At 42.4% G+C, this 20547-nt stretch overlaps 1 protein-coding gene across 1 annotated transcript in view; it reads right to left on the bottom strand.

Annotated features, from left to right (window-relative positions):
- Positions 1–315: 315 nt before the first annotated feature.
- The window catches only part of SWAP70 (switching B cell complex subunit SWAP70), a 34956-nt gene continuing 14724 nt past the window's right edge, over positions 316–20547 (bottom strand). The window contains exons 4-12 of the mRNA XM_054275445.1: positions 13271–13498; positions 10602–10748; positions 10235–10343; positions 8805–8986; positions 4965–5072; positions 3631–3797; positions 2683–2881; positions 1235–1331; positions 316–913 (exon numbers count right to left, since the gene is read on the bottom strand). Of these exons, the coding sequence (XP_054131420.1) occupies positions 798–913; positions 1235–1331; positions 2683–2881; positions 3631–3797; positions 4965–5072; positions 8805–8986; positions 10235–10343; positions 10602–10748; positions 13271–13498 (1353 nt within the window). The 3' untranslated portion in view covers positions 316–797. The remainder of the gene's footprint in view (positions 914–1234; positions 1332–2682; positions 2882–3630; positions 3798–4964; positions 5073–8804; positions 8987–10234; positions 10344–10601; positions 10749–13270; positions 13499–20547) is intronic.

A 20547-nucleotide genomic window follows, 5' to 3' on the forward strand; every position in this document is an offset into this window, starting at 1 on the left:
TATCTGCCCTGTGTGTGCTACCACCTTCCATTGATCTGCTTCAGAAATCTGAGCCAAAACTTCATTTTTCATACTATGAAGAGAACTCTCAAGGCTTAATTTAGCTCTTCTCAGGTATGTGACAGTACAAAAACAGTCTTGCATAACTACTTTTTCCAAATGTCTTACAGCAGTGTTCTCTACATGCCTATCTCCAGTTCTTTTGTTTGGATTCCTGCAAAGAGAGGGAAACAGGACACCAAATCCAAGCAGGCAGCAGGCACCCAGTGATGGCAGCCCCCCCTTGCCAAGGGAATGTGTCTGAGCACCAAGCACTGTGCAGAGAGCAACAGAGGGACAGCAAAAGTAAAAGGAGGAAAGAAAGGTAATGCTCCATCTCAGAGTTGGACACAGCCTCCAGGACTGATTTCTCCTGGTTGAAATGACACTAAACTGAACCAGCAGAACAACTGCTTCCCTGACCTTCTGGAATGAAAGTGATGCTGCCTGACTGGTTAGCTGCTGTCAGATTGTTACAGGCTACTATAGGAACAACTCTGTCTGTCACAAGCTACATTTCAATACAAACTTTCAGTTGCAAAGTCTTGGAAAAGCGAGGGAAAACAGCACTCCTGTCAGACTCCACCCACTGGAATGGCTGAGCTCTGAGCAGACCCTCCAGCATGGCAAACAGCATTTCATGAGCAGAGAGGCCCAACCTGCTGAGCAAACTAAACTTTGTAAGCAAGAGGCTGCTCTGTGCAAAGCAGAACGAGGGAGGTGGGCTCCTGTTCCGGGCCACGTGTCAGCTGCCACTGTCACTCTGAAGTGGAAGTGGCTTTCTTCCCTTTCCAGCTCCTTTGTCTCTCCTCCAGTTCAGCTTCAGTGAAGGCGGCCGGGCCCCAGTTTGTGATTAAGTGAGGATTCTTGGAGCCTGGAAGAGAGAGAGCAAGACCTGAGACAGGCAGTTCTGACAGGGATGTCACACTCCCACAATGCAGTGTTCAGGCTGATCCTTGTTTTGTTTTAAACATGAAAGAAACAAACAATAATGATAATAAAATCATCATAGTAGGGCCAATAGAGGGAAAGACTTGGAAGCTCCCATCTGAAATTGTCACAAAGGCTGGTACTTAGAGGCTGCTGTGAACCAGTAAACTACAGGAAAAGACACACTTCAGTAAGCCACCAAGTGATATCAGTGCATGAGACAGAATAAATACATATTTTTGTAACTCTTCTGTTGATAACTCACCTGGCTCTATTAGTCGAATCAATCCCTCATGATGAGCTACTTTATCTTTCCAACTCTTGGTGTTGTTAGCTGCTGTTTCCAACTTCTTCTTAACCTCCTAAAATAACACAGAGCCCACCTGAAAACAACAGCTTTACTCTGTTTTTATATGAAGATACAACACCTTTCAAACCAAAAGCCAGAACCATGCTAATTCCCTCAGCCCTCTGTTTAATGTGGAACCATCCTAAGTAACTTAGTCACTACCACACTCCACAAAAAAAAAAAGTTGACAAACCAGAATCCTAAAATAACAAGGTTTTACAATATTGTGTAGCTGTGTAATGAAGCTAGTCTTCATTCTTCAGCCTAGACTGGTCTTTTGGGCAATTCCAAATGGAAGGCTAGAATTTATGTTTAATTATTTCTAAAATAATTGTTTTCTGGATTTGTTTTTTGTGGTTTTATATGTCTACTGTATTCAGCAATTCCTCTGGAGTAGTAAATGATGCTTCCCATACAAAAAGCCTGAGATGTCACCTAAAAAAGAGCCAAGTACTGGCCAGAAGCAATCTTGTAATGCTGTGGGATGTAACACCACCCTGGGAAGTTGTAAAGTGGCCACAGCCACCCCAGCTGGGCCCTTGCTTGCAGTGAGTGCAGCACTTGTGTTCTGTGCCAGGCGAGACAGGCTTGTCCTTCAGAGCTCACCCCATAAACACCCTCCCCTGCTAAACACAAACCCAGCCAGGCTTTCTTTCCTGACCTAAATAAATGCAGGATCAACACCTCTCTAGCCCTGGGAAGTGTGCAGCACTTCAGCCTCTGTACTTGCTGGATTCTGGCTCTTATTTCTCCCATGAACAGCTACTGGCCTTCCCCAGAAACACTCAGTGGAGCAGAGAGCAGGCCTGACTTTTGGGACACGAGGCTCTGCTGCACACTGGGAATCTGAGCTAATTCCTACCTATCCTCAACTTCCATCCAGTGCTGAAATACATTTTGGAGGAATAGGTGCCTACAGTAACACATTGACTTTTCCTCTGTAGAAGATAATGCAGTGCCATAACATCATCCAAACACTGCAAGAATTACTACCTCAGAAGCAAAATGCACCCAGTTATGGCAGCAGTGGGACTGCACCTGAAGTGAGACTGCAGTAGAAAACTAATGTACACAGAGTATTTCAGGATGTGACTGAGCTGGCCTGCATGCAAATTGTGACAAAAATAAATAAAAGAGGTTCAGAGGTGTGTCTGAAACAGATCCTCTTCTTCAAATGTATCTACTGGTCTAGAAACAGAGTAAAAACTAGAAACAAAACAAACAAAAACAAAAACACAACCAACCCAACTATCCTACCTCTTACAACTTTTGTGCCATACTAACCCTTAAAGAAGTATAATACTGAAGAACTTCAAATTCAATCTATGGATAGGGATGAGAGGTTGATGACCAGAGCAGCTCACCTCATACTGCTCAAGGGCCTCCTTCCTTTCCAACTCAAGTTGTTTCAGTTGCTCCATGGCCACTTGAAGAGCCTGTTCCTTCATCATTCTCTGGTTTTCCAGCTCTTGCTTCTCTGCTTCTGTCATCTGAATGGTCTGTTGCTGCTGCAAATGCCATTTTTCCAGTTCAGCTCTCTTTGCTGTCTCCTCTTCCAGCAATCTGCAACGGGGATTGTGATGTTAACTGCACTTTAACATGAGTTGTATCCATGCAGAGAAGCCAAATTAATTAATTTTTATTTAATCCTTTTTTTTAGAAAAGGGAAAGAAAATACAGTTTTTAAAAAAGCTTGGGAAGCAGGGGAAAAGCGATTGTTTGTTGGCTTGCCTTCAGTGTCATGCCAGCAGTGCAGGCAGTCTGACTGTTACAAAGGGCTATTCAGAAAATGTAGTCAATAATGCAAATACACAACACAGAGCCCCAGAAGAAACAGGCATGCATAAGTTATCTTCATTGTCTTAGGAGGACTGAGTATATGAAGGAAAAAACCCACACTCCACAAAGCCCCTGTAAGAGGAAATTCAACCCTTTATCCTTACAGTTTAAACCTGTGATAAAATACAGCAGAAAGTCATTTTTACAGATACCGCTTTATAAAATAAACAGCTGAAAAGCCTGTACAGAGTGATCTCTGTTTTTCACATGCTGACATGCACAACACCTGGAAAAATGACTGCACCTGCTTTTCCAAAACTGCTGAGCTTGCCCTCTGCTAAAGGCTAATCAGACGTATTTTAAAAATCATAAACCGCAGCTTCAGCCTTCAATTTAAGGAAAAATAAAATCTGTGCTGTGTTTGCACTTGAATGTAGTTCCCCTTCCAAAAGGCAAGCAGTCATTAGTAGCAGGGCACAGGTACCCACTACTGGCAGGGGAACAAACACTTTTCCACCTGGTCAAAGCCATACCTGGCCTGAAGTTTCCTCACAGTCTCCTCATCCTGACGTGCCTGTTTCTCATCCTCCAGTGCCTCCTGGAGCTGCTTGTACATTTCTTCCAGTTCACGTACTCTTTGTAAATACTGTTCCAGTTCAGATGATTTCTGAGCAACCTGCTCTTCCATTTTTTGTCTTACCTAGCAGCACAAATTTGGGACACATAAGCTACCATTCAACTCAATTTTCCAATTTTTAAAGGAATTGCCAGCTCTCCCTCAGGCCATGTTTTCAGAGACAAACCTCTTCCTGCTGACTGCAGAGCAGAACTGATAAAATTGAGGCTAGATCTGCAGATGTGGAACTAAGAGCATTCAAAAAAATAAATAATAACACAGGCCACTTATATTGACCTACTTCCTGCAGCACAGGACTTCTACAGGGGTTCAAATATAATTTCAGTCAGCTTGATCTTGTTGCTTAGTTTACAGATACACAAGTGAAGGAAGAGAAAGGTTGTAGAGGCCAGACATGAAGGTCAGGCTGCTTTAAAGGCACTGTTTTCACTCCCCCCTTGTCAGCAGTGTATCTCACACACTTCTGTCTCTGGATGATGGCACAGGATGGACAAAGGGGGTTGGAATGTCCTGCCCCATTGGTCTGCAGGCTGCTCCCCTCAGCTGACCCAAATCCCAGTGACCCAGAAAGGGATTGTATTCAGGAATTCATGCTCAGCCCATAAAGCAGCACTGTGTGCATTAATGTCCTGAGATGTCCCATCACATCACTTTGTCTACTTCTTTTCCCCAGCTAAAAGAACAACCTGACACAGCCCCTGAAGCCTGAAAATCAGTTCTTTGGGGAATCCTCAGTGTAGTTGAATAGTAACAGTATTGTAAAGCAGCAATATTTCTTTATTTTTTATATTTGTGTGTGTGTATAATTGTAAAAGAACACACAGCATTAAAAAGCAATAGCTCTAGGAACACATAAAATGCATTTTGATTTTGCCTGATTCATTTTGCTTATCCATACAGCAAGTACTGGCCTCAGGTTCTCCATCTCTGAGAACTGCAAGGGGAACTTCAGTTTGCATTTATCCTTCAAACAGTCTATTTCTTTCCCAATTTTCCAATCATATTTAAACCTTGAATGCTGTACAAACTGTAACCAAGCTGTTCCAGTATTTGAATTCACCATTAAAAATATTTTAATCCTACATCTCAAATAAATGCAACACAGATTCCATTCTCCAGGCTCCTGCAAAACCTGTGGAATCCTTTCAGTGGCTGCCTGTGAGGGAAGCCCTTGCTGAACACACGGCTCCCTATGTGGAATAGCAGCAAAACCCCTCGTGCACTTCTCACCATTTTTTCTCTCTCCAGCTCCAGACTGAAGCGATCTTGTAACTCAACTTGAGTCTGAAGCCTTTTCTTCTCCTCCTCAGCAGCACGAGCAGCTGCTGCTTCCAGTTGCTGGAAGAGAAGGGTGGGGGGTAGGGGGAAGAAAACAAGGAAGAAAACAAATTGTCAAAACTAAATTATTTTAAGGGAATGGAACTTTAGCTAACAATTTTTGGTTCTTAAAAAAATGGAGGAAGCCTTCAAAAGCATCAAGGCACCAGTTTGGATTTTTTAATGTCTGAGATTATTCACAGCCTATAAATATAATTTACTGTCTTGATTGTTTACAAGACAATTTAAATTTACCAATGAAAAGGCAATTACCTGGCTATCTCCAAGTTTCCTGAGTCCTGCTTTGCTCAAGTGATAGAAATCACTGTATTTCCTCCTCTACCTCAATAGGATAGAAAACTATCATGAAAAACCACATTTCAAGCAGGAGTGCATAGGACTTCCAATAGGGAAAACATGCCAGCAAGCACAGAGTTCATACAGAAACAGAAATGAGAAGCACTGAATTGCCATGGGAAAGCAGAAGTGTCAGGAACTTTGACTAGAATAAGTGATTGTGAATCATCCCTCTAACATCCCCTAAACTGCCAAGTAAGGTAAATAAAATCCTGGTCCATAATCATCACTTGAAATTAGGAGGAACTTTAGGTAAGGCCTGGGAAAGAGCTGCTGATACCTTTCCACCTTCTTGCATCTTATTTTACTTTTGCTGCATCTTGATTTCACATATGGTCCCAGTTTTTCCTTTCGTCAAGATTTCAATCCTCACAAGATTAGAAATCTTCAAGTACCAGCCTAAACTTTACCAGTAGTGAAAACAAAATCATTCTTTCACAAAATTTTCCTAAGAAACTTATCTGATGCTGTTTTTAATATGCTGGGCCATGGGAATTGCTTCCACAGACCTTTAGTAAGAGCAGGGCACAACATAAAGATGACAGGGACCTGTTGGAGCAAGCCCAGAGGAGTTGACACAGGGACAGAGAAGCTGTGGATGCCTCATCTCTGGAAGTGTTCAAGGCCAGGCTGGATGGGCCTTGGAGCACCCTGGTGTACTGGAAGGTGCCTCTGCCCACAGCAGGGGGACTGGAACTGGAGGATCTTTAAGGTCCCTTCCAAACCAAACCTTTCTGTGATTCTGTCATGCTCCTGAAGGTACCACCTTGAAACCACACTCCCTCACCAACCTAGATGAACCAATGAGATGCTCCAATGATTAAAACTGCCAAGCTACAACTTTCACTCTTTTACATGCTTGTAGTACCACTCTGGTCTCAGATGAGAAGAAGTGAAGGAGAAGGTTCAGGTTTCTGGGTTTATGTTGCAGAACACAGCACAGAACTTCTCTCCCTTACAAGGATTAAATGATGCCAGTGTTTGAGAAGCAGCATTCTTCCTCTGCCAGGGCATTCAAAAGCATGCCATTGTAGTCAAATCCAAGATACCTATTTAAGTGAAATCTCCTCTAGATTTCCTTCCCCACTCTGAAATTAAACAAACATTGCCAATACTGAGCTGAGAGGGTGAATGTGCAGAGTCACAGGCAAGGGTGGGCGTCACAGACACACAGATTTTATGAAAAATCCTTTCCTTAGGATTTTTTCTCCTGAGAAGCTGCGAGGCCTCAAGAACAAAATGTAAACAATGGTTATCTGCTGCTGTGGAATGCAACAGATCGGTCTGTGATTGGTCTCATAGAGTTGTTTCTAACTAATGGCCAATCACACTCAGCTGGCTCAGACTCTCTGAGAGTCACGAGCTTTTGTTATCATTTCTTCTTCTATTCCTTGCCAGCCTTCTGATGAAATCCTTTCTTCTCTTCTTTTAGTATAGTTTTAATATAATATATATATATAATAAAATAATAAATCAGCCTTCTGAAACATGGAGTCAGATTCTCGTCTCTTCCTTCATCCTGGGACCCCTGCAACCCACCACAGGTGGGTGCCAGGCCACGGCCAGAGAGCCAACAAGAAAATGATCTTTGTCCGCTCAGTATCAGCAATTCCATGCTTCAACCACAAAACCACTCCCAGCAGGTCAGGTTACTGGGAACTGTGCACTTCAGGGAAAAGCCACAAGTGTTAGAGGGGGGAGAGAACAGGAACACACCATTCCAGCAGGCACAGACAGCACAGAGTCCCCAGCGCCCATGCAAGACCCCAAACTGAAACAAAAAGGGTGCACACGTCTTGTGCATGCTCTCACACAAGGAAAAACTTACCTTCCTGTCTGTTCAATGTGCACACGTCAAAATTCCAGTAAAAAATATGAAAAAAATCTATTTTAGACAAAAGCATTTATTCTTTTGGAATACTCTATTGCAGGAGCTACCAGAATACAAACCAGTCCCAGAGTGCACTTTGGCAGATGCTGCATAAATGGTGGCTCACTGCCATCAGCAGCAAATCAACTTCTGAGCTTCCCAGAACAATCCAGTTTCCTGAAGCATTTACAAAGCCCTTTCCTTGAAGAACAGTTTTCTAACTAATCAAACCCTTTCAGTTCCTCCAACAACGTGCCTCCCCCCTAGTTCCACCTAGGCAAAGTGCAGTGGTTCATGTCACAGCCTAAGACACCTTCCTTGAGAAATCATTTTAATCCAGCCCACTTCAAAAGATGCTTCTGGCCACAACTCTCTTTAGTTTACCCACTGTGATTTTTATGAAACTCCCTGGAGCCTGCCAAGATCCTCCTGCTCCTTTGGGGCTGCTCTCATGTTGTCTTCCTCCCTAAATATTTTCCATGCACTAAACAATGCAGAAATCCAACCTTATTATTTCTGTTAATGGGTACATTACTTAGCAGTAGAAGGTAACATAGGCTATCCTTTATTGACTATTTTGCATTCTGAATCTTAAACACATGGCAGACTACAGGTGCCAAAATTAAATTTAAAGATGGTTTTCCACTGTCAGACTCCATTTAAGACAAACAGAATAATACCTACATCAGGATTGTCAGTGCAAGACTAATTTTAAAAAAGACAAATTTCTCCTTGCAACAAATTGTGACAATGACAAGACTTGAAAATTGTGGGTTTTAAAAATTTTGTTAGCTTTCTAGACTTAAAACCCTAAATGCCCTCACAATATTTATAGCTGCAAAGATCACTGAAGTGTTTCCCAAGGGCTTAAACTGGTGGGTTTTATTTAGGAAAAACTCAAGCATTGATACAGATTTGTCCTAAATGGGAATGCAAAAGACTCACATTAATTTAGGGAGGTAGTGGAGACATGTAGAGTAAACAAAGGAAGACCTGGACTGCTCTAGCAGCAGGGACTCAGCAGCCAAAATGTAAGGCAGCAAGGGGGGAGGGCTTGAATTAGAATATTGAGTTCTAAGCTGTTCTCAAGACACACCCCACACTAAAAGTAAGAAAAGCCACATATTTTGTTTTTAAAGATAGAAATTATAGAAGCTAATCTGTGGGAAGAGTTCCCATAAACATACAAATAACATAATAAAACTTGGGTAAACTACAGAAGAAAATCTTCATGCAAAGCCCCATGTTTGACACGTGTCTGTCAGAAAAGGAAAACAAAAAGCCCAAAAGCAACTGAAAATATTGGTCTCTCCTGTCTGCAGACACCATCCACAGAGATGGCAGGTTCTTTTTCACCAGACTGCTCAGTACAGGGGTTTGAAACAAGCACAGCTGCCCTGGAGGAGTCTGCTCCATGTGCCTGAAGAGCACAGAGATGCCCAGTCCAGCCACAGGCACTGAGCTTTGAGCCCAGTCCAGCCACAGGCACCGAGCTCCAGGCTGGAATCCCGGCACTCCGCTCCCACCTTGCGCACGGTCTCCAGCTCCTTCTGCTTGTTCTCGTTGGCCGCCTGCAGCTCCCTCATCTGCCGCTCCAGCTCCTCCTGCTCCGCCTGCAGCTTCTGGCGCAGCTCCTTGCGCTTCTGCCGCGCCTCCTTGTGCGGGGGAGCGCTGCCCGCCCGCAGCAGGCTCACCGTGCTCTGGATGGCTGCAGGGACAGAGGGAACCGGGAAGGGCAGTGCTCAACTCTCGGGGTAGACTCTGCAGTGCTGTGCTCTGCTGGCTCTGGGGTTGGGGATTTTTCAATGGGTTTTTAAATCAGCACTGTTGTCAATTGTCCTAATTCTCATCAGGCTGGCTGTCAGCACAAAGGTGTGTTGACAGAAGTGAAAGGCACTTGGCTCTCAGTGCTGGCTGTGTGCCACAAGGATAAGTCCAATGCAATTGACATAATGCAATTCCACTGCACTATGTCAATTCCAATATTGATTTGTAACAGGCTATGGATATAGGAGTCACTCATACACCCGGCTGCAACAAAAAACCCAACACTTGAGGATTTCTTCCTAGCTAGACTCAGTGACTTACCAAGGAGTAAAGTGTTAACCATCTTCCCTAGAGCCAACCTTAAACACTGAATTCTTACAGATACTCCAAGGGAAAACTTCTCCCAGTAAGACAGTAGCTCTCATTCACTTACATGCAGTGACAAAATATTTAAGACAGAAAAGCTGAGGAGTGGCACATGATTTTGGTATGTCATTCACATACCACAACAATAAAAAAAAAAGTCTCCTTTTGAATAATTCATAATACTTTGGTGCAATAAGCACATGCTGCAGGTAAAGAGGGAAGTGCAAATGAAAGCCCACAGCTCCAAATATTTAACTGCTGCACATTCTTCAATGGCATTGGGAACAACAGCTTTGCAAGGGCTTCTACCTCACTCTGCAGATGGATGTACCCATCACATATCTGGGAAGGTCTCACAGGAGGAACACCTTTACTGTGGGAATAGAAAAGCAAGCCCTAATTCCCAGCTTTATCCTCAGCTCACCAAACCATACTATTTGAAGTAAACTGTACAACCAAAGCCAGTATTTTACAGTGCCAAAATGAACAAGCTTTCCCTTTCTCCCCAAAAGCAATGATTTACAAAACTGCTTCCCTTCCCCATCCCTAGAAGTACAGTCAATATAAAAAACAACAATAACAACCATTTCATTTTGGTTATGGCTGCCTGAATGGAGGCACCTACATGACAAAAACTGTTTTCCCTTATGTGGATCCTTAGTTCCCCCTGAGTCTCAGACCCCTTAAAGATCCCAAAACAGATGTGCCCAAAACAGAGATATCAAAAAATCACAAGACTATGAATTTCAAATTTGAACAAAGCACTGCTGTAAGAATTCCACTGACCTTGACTTTCACATAACTAGCCTTTCTGAAACCTCACCTTGAATCCATTCCTGCTTCTTCTTTTTATCAGAGGCACTGATCTCAAAGGTTTTATCAAGACATTTGATGAGAAAAAGGCATTTCTTTCCATCTTTGTCAGGCAAGGCCTAGAACAGGTAACAATAAAGATTAGCTTTGCAAACACTGAAATCTAAGTTGTAAAGTCAAGCAGCATCTATGCACCTATGTGTCACAGAGATAGAAATACCAGCACTAAGAGCATTTATTAAAAGGGTGTTTATGAGCTGGTGTCATATGAAGTAAAAAAAGCTCTGTTAAAAGATACCACCAGGAGTCAATCCCACACACAAAAAAGGAGTCACTCTGATCTTTAGAAACATACACTGTTTTTGGAGTGCTTTTACCTCTACACAACAGTTGCCATCCAGTATGATATCTCCCTTCTTTTCCTTTAAATCTTCACTTACATAGTAGGAAATAATATTGGGTTTTAGCACAAACCATCGTTCCATCCAATTTTTCCGTTTGTGACCTTTTTTCAGCATGTAGCCCTGTTAAAAGCAAGAGAGCAGCTGAAATGCCTGTCCACTGCTGAACCATCTGCTTTTTTGGTTATGTAAAGATGTAAAGACCCAACAAAGCCCACAGAAAAGTTACCTCATAGCCCCAAACAATTTCAAAGTTAGTCAGTATCTCAGTGGTACCTCCCATTTCTGTAATCATATTCCCCAAATACTTACATACTCTTGTCTGACAGTTAACTTCCAAAAAAGTCAAATCACAGATAAAACTGAAACACCAACATCAATATAAGCTATGAACAAGTCATATAGAAAGTATTATAGAAAGTATACTCTGTATCCAGAGTATTCCAGATTAAGAGGATGAAGAAGTTGGAAAGAAGACCATGGAACATTTTTCTGTAATGGCTTTCATCTATAACTGGTGTGTGTGTGTGTATATATATATATATATATATATATATAAAAAATATATATACTAAAGAAATGTGCTGTGGCATATTGAATCCAAAGATATCTTTCTCTACAGGTCTGAGGGGTAAGAAAACATTCAAACAGTTAAAGAAGCTTTCTTGTTTAAAAAACAAACCAAACCAAGCAAAAACCCAAGCCACCCCTACACATAGAGCTTATCTGTGCTCAGCTTCTCTAGCCACTGAAACGTGTCCAGAGCCAAGGCCGTGCCTATTCCCAGGTGCCATCCCACTCCCCTGCTCCACACCAGGAATGCACAGCTTTGTCTGCCCCCCCCACACTCGGGGCTGAGCTCTGGCTGGTTGCAAGGTCATGTGAAGGACTCCTGCAGCTTCAATCTTTCATGCTTTGCACAGTCTAAGTCAGAGCCAGGGGTTTTTTTCCTTTCCTGAATTACCAAATTTGCTTTCAAAGCCAAGTCAGACTAATACTTTCCCCTCAAATTTCTGCAACATATTTACCTATTATTTCAGTATCAGCTGCCTCTCACCTTCCAAGAACCCATTGAGAGCTCTTGAAAAGCAGGAGCTTTTTCACACCAACCATCACACAAAAGACACATCTTTCAGAACATTAAATACCACAAATTTAACTATTGCTGCTGCCCTCTGTAAGCCTTACAGATCCAGGATGTGTTTAGAAGGGTAGCACAATGCTTGGTTACGAGACCATGTGTCATTAATTAATACCTTGAAGCAATTATGTGATTACTGCAATAAACAGGACAATTCTCTGAACCAACAAGGTGTGAGGATACTGAAATCACACAGAACTCTGCCCTCCACCAGGCCAGTAAGTGTCCAAACTGCTCAGGAGGCATAGGGCCAAATCTTGACACAAACTATTTTTAAGTGCCAAGGAACCATTCAAAGGCACTCAGACATCCTTGAGAAAGAAGCCCAGGCACCAGGAGAGGAAAGAAAGGAGACACAAAACAAACAACAAAAATAAAGGTGTGGGGGAAGACACACAATGCACTATCAAAACTGAAAAGAAATCAGATTTCCTCATAACTTTCAAGTAGGATTCAACTGACACTGGTTAATTTATTTTCATGGTACCAAACAGCAGAATGACTTCATTTTGCCCTCAACTGACTTTACATGTGTGTGTCCCCAGCCCTCACCTCCAACAGGCAACCAGCAGTTAACAAAAATAGACTTTTGCATTGTTCTGTGGGTATTCTGAAAGAATTTCCTGTGCCAAGACCTTCTGATGGTTTCTTCAGAACAGCTTAGGAAAGCCTGCCAAGAAATCCTTTGTTTCTCTCCTCACCAAGAAATCAAAGATGAAAAAAATTCTCTTGTCAGGTAAAAGTCAATTTTAAAGAGCTGTCTAGGTAAACTCTGCTGTGACCCCTCAGGTCCCTGTGGTACTTCAAATTCCCATGAAAGAAATGCAGTTTTTAAAGGCATTCCTAAACTGATAATCCAGTCACTGGAAACCTGAAGAAAGAAGTTTGCTAAGAATACAAAGGCCAGCATGATTTCTGGAGTCAGAGTACAGGTAAATAAGTTGTCAGTCATGTAGCCTGCTAAGCAGAACAAGAAGGGACAGCCCTCTGGAGCTCTTGCACACCTTTCTGCAATGCTGAAGTGGGGCACTTGAGAAGCCAAAATACCCTGGTCCAGACCCCCTTGTTTAAAAATAGAAGTTGTGTCCAGCACAGCTGCATTTCCTACAGCATAACCGAAACTATAGAAAAGCATTTCCAAAGACTGAAGAGCTGTAAACAGAACTGAGAGCATGATGCAGCTATTTTGTGAACTAACAAGCAGCTGGTACTAGTGTAAAAAAGGTAATATTTCAAGTCAGAGCCCACTTCTTTCACTTTCTAAAAGCAAGCTCTCCCAAAAAGCAACTCGTTCATAATACTGCTGTAATTACAACAATCTGAATAGCAGCACAATTTCTTTTACAAAAATAAGGTCATATTAAAGAACCCTTACAGATAATTTACCTAATTTCCTCCTGTTCATCATTCAATAGGATAAAGAAATTTGAGCATAAATTGAACATTTTCTAACTAAAGCAATAAACAAGTCTACTTTAAAACATTGGTTCTCTATGGTTCTTACCTGCTTGAGTACATCTAGAATGAGCTCATTGAAGACCTCATTGATTGCCATGGACACTGTCTGTCTGTCCATTCCTTTACTGAACTGCCCACTCCCGATGAGCTCGATCAGCTCCCACGCCGAGAGTCCCTCTTGACTGGTGTTGAGAGCGACCTTGTAATGGTCAAACTGCTCCTGCTGCCAGCCTGCTCCCATGGCTTCCGTGATCTTCTTCAGTAAATACTCAATCTGTGCAGAACCACAAGCAGAAATCCATCGTTTGCAGAAAAACACATTTGCAAGTGTTTGAGAGCTGTAAAGGAAGCGTCTCCAGAGACTCCCATTACAGCGAGTTTCCCATGCTCACATGTAGGCCCCCAAACGTAGGTGGTTCAATTAACAAAGGTTTTAAGCTCCTGTCCCAGCTGAACTCTTCACTGCCAAGCCCATCCCTCAGCTACTCTCTTCACATGACAACAAAGAATTGAACCTGACAGCCTCATTTGATATTTCAGATTCCTACAGAACACATGGGACCTTCCCTGCAACGGCTTCCAAACTGTGAGTGACTGAAGGGTGAGAAAGCAAGAAGCTTCAGAAAGTATTTTGTAAGAAAAAAGCAAACAAATAACAAAAAAAAAAAAAAAAAAAAAAAAAAAAAGGCTGTTCGGACTAGAAGTGAAAGCTGTTTGGACTAGAAGTGAAATGAAAAATGACCAAGCTATGATCTACACCTGATCCCTCTTCTCTAGCTCTCAAGCACTCCATCCCTGGACACAATACTGACAGTTGTATCAAAAGAAATGAAAGAAAAAATCTTTCACATCTGCTTTTGTTTCCCAAATAAATTCTCCTTGTCCTTTCATCACTCTGTAAGCATTACCATGCACAGGACAGTGACACCAGTAACACTAGTCAAAACAAACACAAGAATGAAAAAGAAGCAAAGAAGGCTGGGGCTCTTCAGTCTGTTTTTTTTCTGTTGGTTTTAAACTCATCAATGTTCATTTGCATTATTTTAAAGTAAACCTACCTGCAGCTTTGAGGACATGCAAAATGCTTTTAATGACTCTCTAAATGAAATAATAGGTGAGGCCCTTCCTGCTACAGCTCAGAGATCTAATAGCTGGTCTAATAGGCTTTTGAGTCCCTATGCAAGAGATCTGGGAGTACAAAGAAATAAAGAATTTCCCCACACATTTCACCACAAGGACTCCCAGGCCTCAATATATTGTGGCTGCTGTTTCTCCTCCAACAGCCAAATCCCTTCCTTTCCCCCATGCCTATGGGTCAGGAAACACAAGTGTGCAGTAGCACAGTAAATCCCAAATCCAGCCTGCAGAGGGATGTGCTTTTCCCACTATTTCAGGTCTTGGTGTCACAGCCCCTGCTCCAGGGCATGTGGTAATGCTGCAGCAAAAGGAGAAGCTGCAAAGCTGCTGCAGCACCAGGAGGAAAGTTCTGCTCCTCTGAATGAGCTGGAAGTGCACACACCTCCAAGTTGTGCCTGGCACATCCTCCTCAAGTCTCTCTTAGGAGGAGACAGCCCAGCCAGGCACAGAATGTGCCCCCAGAAATTGTGGAGAGCAATGTTTTTCATGTCAGCTTCACCAAGAAAGACACTTCAGTAAGTTTTCTTGTGCAGTTCTTACCAGCAAAGATACGGTCTAACAGAGGCCTCTGCAGAAGTGGCATTCAAATTCACTCTTTAAAATAATCTTTGCTGATTTCCACTCTCCAAAATCCTTACGTTAAAAAGACAATTCAAGGCTTTCAAGATTGACTACCATAAATCCTCAGTATTCAGTTACTGGCAGGAAGCAGCTTACTTCCTACTCCAGACATGTTTTATAGGAAAAAAAAAAACCCAACCCAAAAAAAGCCTTCACAGAGTGCAAGAACAGGAGCACTGAAAAGCTGTTTCAAACCTCCTAAAACTTTGATTTTTTTACCCATGTTCAAAACACATTCTGCCAGTCTGCTCATTCCCTTTGAGCAGCATCAGTCCTGATCTATGACCCTGGACTTTAACTGGAAAGAAAGCTAAAATAACTCAGATTTAATTAGGTAGATAACATATCTGCCAAAATGCTACAAAGTAATAGTCATTAAAAAAAAAAAAAAAGAACTCCAACTATAAAATTAATTGTTCCAGAATTTCACAACCTCTTACACTGCTTGAGGCATGGCAACTTAAGGCCTCAAACTCTCAAATTCCTTTGGTTAATTATCTAAAAGTATCAGGTCTCACTTGCAGACACACACACAAAGAGCACACCAGAATCATTTTTTTCCCATCTTTGCTCAAGCCATATAAATAAAATGTGGATCAAACGAATGGTCTGGAAATGATGCAATGCAAAACTCTTGGCTAGTACATGTTATCATAGAATACACTAAAAATAAGTCAACACATTGTTTCCTTTACTGTCATTTGTACACATTTTATCTTTTTTTGGTTCATAGATTAGATTTAACCATTTAAGTCTGTCAACCCTCACCTACAAGTCACTTACATGAATACAAATATCCTACAACCTCCATAAAGTACTAAAGTACATAAAATACTCATTATTTTAAACTACATTAACTCTTCCTAACTGAAAAATTACCTGTGCATGTTACAATTCAATTTCTAAAATTTAAAAAAAATTAAAGGTTTATCTTGAATTCAGTCACATACATGGCTAACCAAAGTTGCCAGAAAAGGTTTATCTGATCTATCTGCTCAACAGCAACAGTGACTTTTGCACAGTATGAACATGGAAGTATGAGGTAAATACAAAGAAATAAGTTGCAGCAGTGTGAAAGCAAATAGCAATCACCCATTAGGTGCTCAAATGAGGAACCCCTGAGAGCAAATGACATTTCCCCTCCTCCACAGAGACATGTCAACCCAGCAAATAACTGACAAATTAAGTCTCCTGTCTCAAATATAAACTACTCTTGTGGCTAAAAATCAAAAGTGAAGCGACATCTGCTGCTATTTTAACAGGGCCTTGCTTTCAGGTCAAAAGTATGCAAAATACAGGTGCAAAAATACCAGGGAGTTGTTAACACTACACACACCAGTAGGGACCCACACTACCAAAACTAGCTTCCGTCTCAAACTTTTCAGCCAGAATTTTGCCAAGAGAAATCAAAAATAGTAACAAAGGACAGAGCTCTAACACGAATCTGTTTGGGAGCTTGTTTCAGAGGGCACTTTATTTTCCCCATGTTTCAGTGTCTATTTGCTTTCCTCTTCCAAGTACTCCTGCTTCCATGGGAACTGAAGCATGATAGATTTTTCACAAATATTTCTGATTATATGAGTGGGTCTCTTAGAATGAGAAAAATAATGCCAAGGAGGCCTTCATGCCCAGCAGAGCACAGCAGACAAGGCTATTCTGGTTCACACTATTCAAATAAGGTTTGTGATATTAACAGAGCAGATGTTAAAAGTCCACTCACATTGCACAAAATTCTGTGGGAGTATATGTTACTGGGCCACAACCTTGCAAGCAGTCATAGCCCCTCTCACAGTCATCATCAATTCATTTTCTTCATCCCATCAGAACATCGCTTACTTTCAAGTCAATATTTGTTTCTTCCTTTCCACCAGCAAAACTGTGTTCATTATCCAGTGTAAGCCACTACCTGGTTTCTTTTTTTTTAATATTAAATCAGTGTTAAGTGATGTAAAGTAAAGTAAAGATGAACTCAAGAAACAACCTGCTGTGTGAGCTGAAAACTACTTCATGCAGCAGCCAAGGAAGAAGGCAGTGAAATGGGAATAGCAAGTCCTCCTAACCAAGTGACTAAAAATCTTCCTAACCACTGTCATCAACTTTTAGAGATCATGAGTCAATTAAAACCCCACACAAGCAGCTTTCATTCTCTTTATATCAGTTTCAATGTCGTTTCTGAAGGGCCAAGGGTCAATTCCCAGTATTTCATTCATTCTTTCAGTTTCTGGTACTAGAATGCACAACAAGGAAGTGAACATGGCCATACAAACACGTTCCAGAAGAATCACCACTGGATCAGTCTCACCTCCCCAAGCTAAGAAAACATCACCTCATTCTGACATGCACAAAAAGCCACATAAGAGTTACTCATCTTAGGAGGATTAGAAATGCCATCTGTTGATAAATTTGTAGAATACAGGACAAGTGAAAAATGACTGTACAAATCTTTCCTCACAAAGCCAAAAGCAGCAAATGTTTGGCTTACTTGAAACAAACTGTGAACACTGGATTACAACACTAAGTATGCAGCTTGCAGTGTGTGTATCTCTGAGTTTCACCACGAAGAATGGCCCAGAAACACAACTAACCACACACCACAGCTCTCAACGATAAAGCATTCCCAAGGCTGCAGTCACATGTCCAGAAATAAGAAAGGGGAAGTGCCTGAAAACCTTTGTATAAAACAGAAAATGTCTGGTTAAAAATTACCGAGGCGCACAAATGAGTCTGTAACAACTAAGAGGTGACTTGTAAGGAAAGCTCATGACAAACAGAAATATTTCTCCTCTTATGGATTCAGTTCTCTCCACCTTTTTTCCTTCTCATGGAAGAGGTAATGCCTGCAAGAGCTGAAGGAGACACACGCTTGGATATCCGCATCTCAGATGATCTAATGGAAAATCTGGCTGTGGGGAGGGGAAGGAGCTCCCAGCCAGTCCCTGCTTTCTGCCTTGGCACATGAGCACCCTTGCAAAATAGACATTCATGGATCTCTGTTCCTTCCCAGCTCCTCCAAGTGCTCTCAGCTGCCCACCAGTAGGCAGCAGAAGGAACACTGGAGTGCAAGGCCATTCCCAGCTGTGCCCAGTGCCCCCTGTAACCATCTGTCTCTGTGTCTCCTGTCTCTCTGTCACCTGACTTCTCCCTGTAACACAGAGGGATCCTCTCAAGCTTGAAGTCACATTCCAAAACTGCATACCCCACCCCAATCCCTTCCCCACACTGGATTTACAAACCTTATCCCCCTCAAGTGCAGGGCTGGCATCCCTCCTTCCAGGGCAGGGGAGGAGCACAGGCCAGTCCTGCCTCTGGCTTTCAGCCTGGCCTCTACTGAACAAGCAGCTTCTGGCCATTGCATCACCTCTCCACTGCTTTCAGATTCTCTCCTGGCAGCTCCTTTCCTCACCTTGCTCTGCCTAAAGCTCTTCTCAGCCTGCATCTCTGAATCCTTTCCAAAGTAGCCTCTTCTCCCTTCTCTGGATGAGCTGCAGCCATTCCCCACTTGCTGCCCATTGAACCCTTGGGCAGGGAATCAAGATTTACACTTTGTAGTACTACACTTTGTAGCTGGGGGTAACAGCCCTGCCACATTCAGCTGTCCAAAAGGAAAGGCCCAACAGAACCAGTGCAAAAGTACATGACATGGACAAGAAGGAAAGACAGTGGCTTCAATCACAGTGCAAATAAGGTGAAACTGCACTCAAGCAGGAGGCTTTTTCAGATATGAGATATGAAATCTATGAAGTGACAGCAGAAACCACTTATCTCATTTTAAAAATTGCAAAAAGAAAGAAAGAAAAAAAAAAAAAGGAGGAAATTCAGACTCCCAAGCATGTTTCAAAGAGCAGCTGCTCCAAGGAGGAAGAAAAGGCATCCTTACAGCCACATGAAGTTGTGTTAATACATTCACTGGAGACAAAAAGAAGTCTTGTAATTTTCAAGATAGTATGCAAAAATCTTCAAGGGATCACCCTTCCAAACTGAAAGCATGTGGCAAGTTTCTCAGTTATTTATAAAGTGGAAAAGAAACAAACAAAAAAAACCAAAACAAAAGCCAACAAGTGGAAGGGAGGCAGGAGGGGGAACAGCTGGATCCCACACAAACAGCTGGATCCCTGAGCCAGAACTGCAGTGGATGGTGTGTTGCAATACTCTCAGCCAAGGACTGGAGCAGGGCAGGGCAGGAGAGCCTGCTCCCTGGGTGGGAAGGGCAGTCACACATGAGAGGTTCACACTGCTCTCAGCAAAACATCAACAGCACAAACGGCTGGGCTTCCATCCCACTCCTCCTCTCCTTCACTTCACAGAAATCCCCTCGCTGTACACATGACCTGCAAGGCATTTTGTAAAAAAGGCAGATACAAAACATCTGAGAAAAAGCAAAACTGGCTGAAACTGAGACTTTGCATTTTTACTTTGGGAATTTTGTGCAGAGAGCAGATGAGTAAATGGGAAATTTTCCAGAAGTACAGAGAACCTGATGCAGGAGCAGTGCAAAGCAGAAAGGAGTGAGTTCAACAGGCAGCATTCCTCCAGTGGTGATTACATTACCTGTGTGGTCTGAGGGAAGGTGGAGTGAATACAGGCATTGTATATGATAAGAACAGAGCACCCTTTCTTTGTCAGTCAGGCTCTGTAAGCTTTCTTTAAACAAATTGCACAATTTAAATCTTGATGTAATCAAGGAGATGCAGACATAGATCCACAATCAGATTTTTTAAACTAGTCCAAGTAGAAGAGCAGTACAGGTTAACCTGGACATTGAGGATGGGAAGGAAAGCAAACAACAGCACATAGAAAATCTGGAAATCAGTAAATTCTCAGCTCAGTGCTGACTCTGCAGCACATCTGCCAACACTCAGACATGCTGCCATTACCTGGCAGCAGCCACAGAAGGCAGCACCAATCTGGGGCTTCCTTGGTGGAGAAGGAGTGGGGAGCAACACCCCAGAGCTGGCAGGGCTGAAGCTTTTAACTGTGCCAGCAATGCAGGAGATGTGAAATGTCTGCCCACAGGTAAGCCAGGCTGCACAGCAGGGAACACACTGGCAAACCAGAGACGTGGATTTCAATCCCAGTTTTGGCATCTTTTAGTGGCTCTGACCTACTGAGCCAAATATAGCAGCACTAAGAAAGGAGCTGTCTTAGCTTTTATAACCATGATCTCCATTTCCCAGAACCAACAGAAACAAATGGGACAGCAAGCAAGAAGACTGTCTCATTTCTCATGGGAATACAGCATGCCAGGTAGGGCCTTGGCACGGGCCAGTCTGGCAAAAACTAGAAATGTGCAGAGTGAAAGTGTCCTGCTAAAAAGTGAGTGAGAAAGCAAAACTGAAGAGTTTATTTTGATAGGAGAGCTATCTGTACTGGAGGGTTTGGCACAGCACCTTGGAGTCCAACAGTTATGTCGTGAGTAGCATGTTAATCAGACTGTTTTGATCCCTGGCTGTTCAACACTTGCAAATATTTATTATTCCATCCTCCAGTGCTGAACTGCAAACCCCTGAGATTTGCATACACAGTTTTGCAAGGGGTTATTTATGCCAACAGTTCTGATCTTTCTGC

Source organism: Melozone crissalis, unplaced genomic scaffold, assembly GCF_028551555.1.
Source record: "Melozone crissalis strain CALT ecotype California unplaced genomic scaffold, PUWL_Pcris_2 ptg000018l_1, whole genome shotgun sequence".
NCBI classification, from domain to species: domain Eukaryota; kingdom Metazoa; phylum Chordata; class Aves; order Passeriformes; family Passerellidae; genus Melozone; species Melozone crissalis.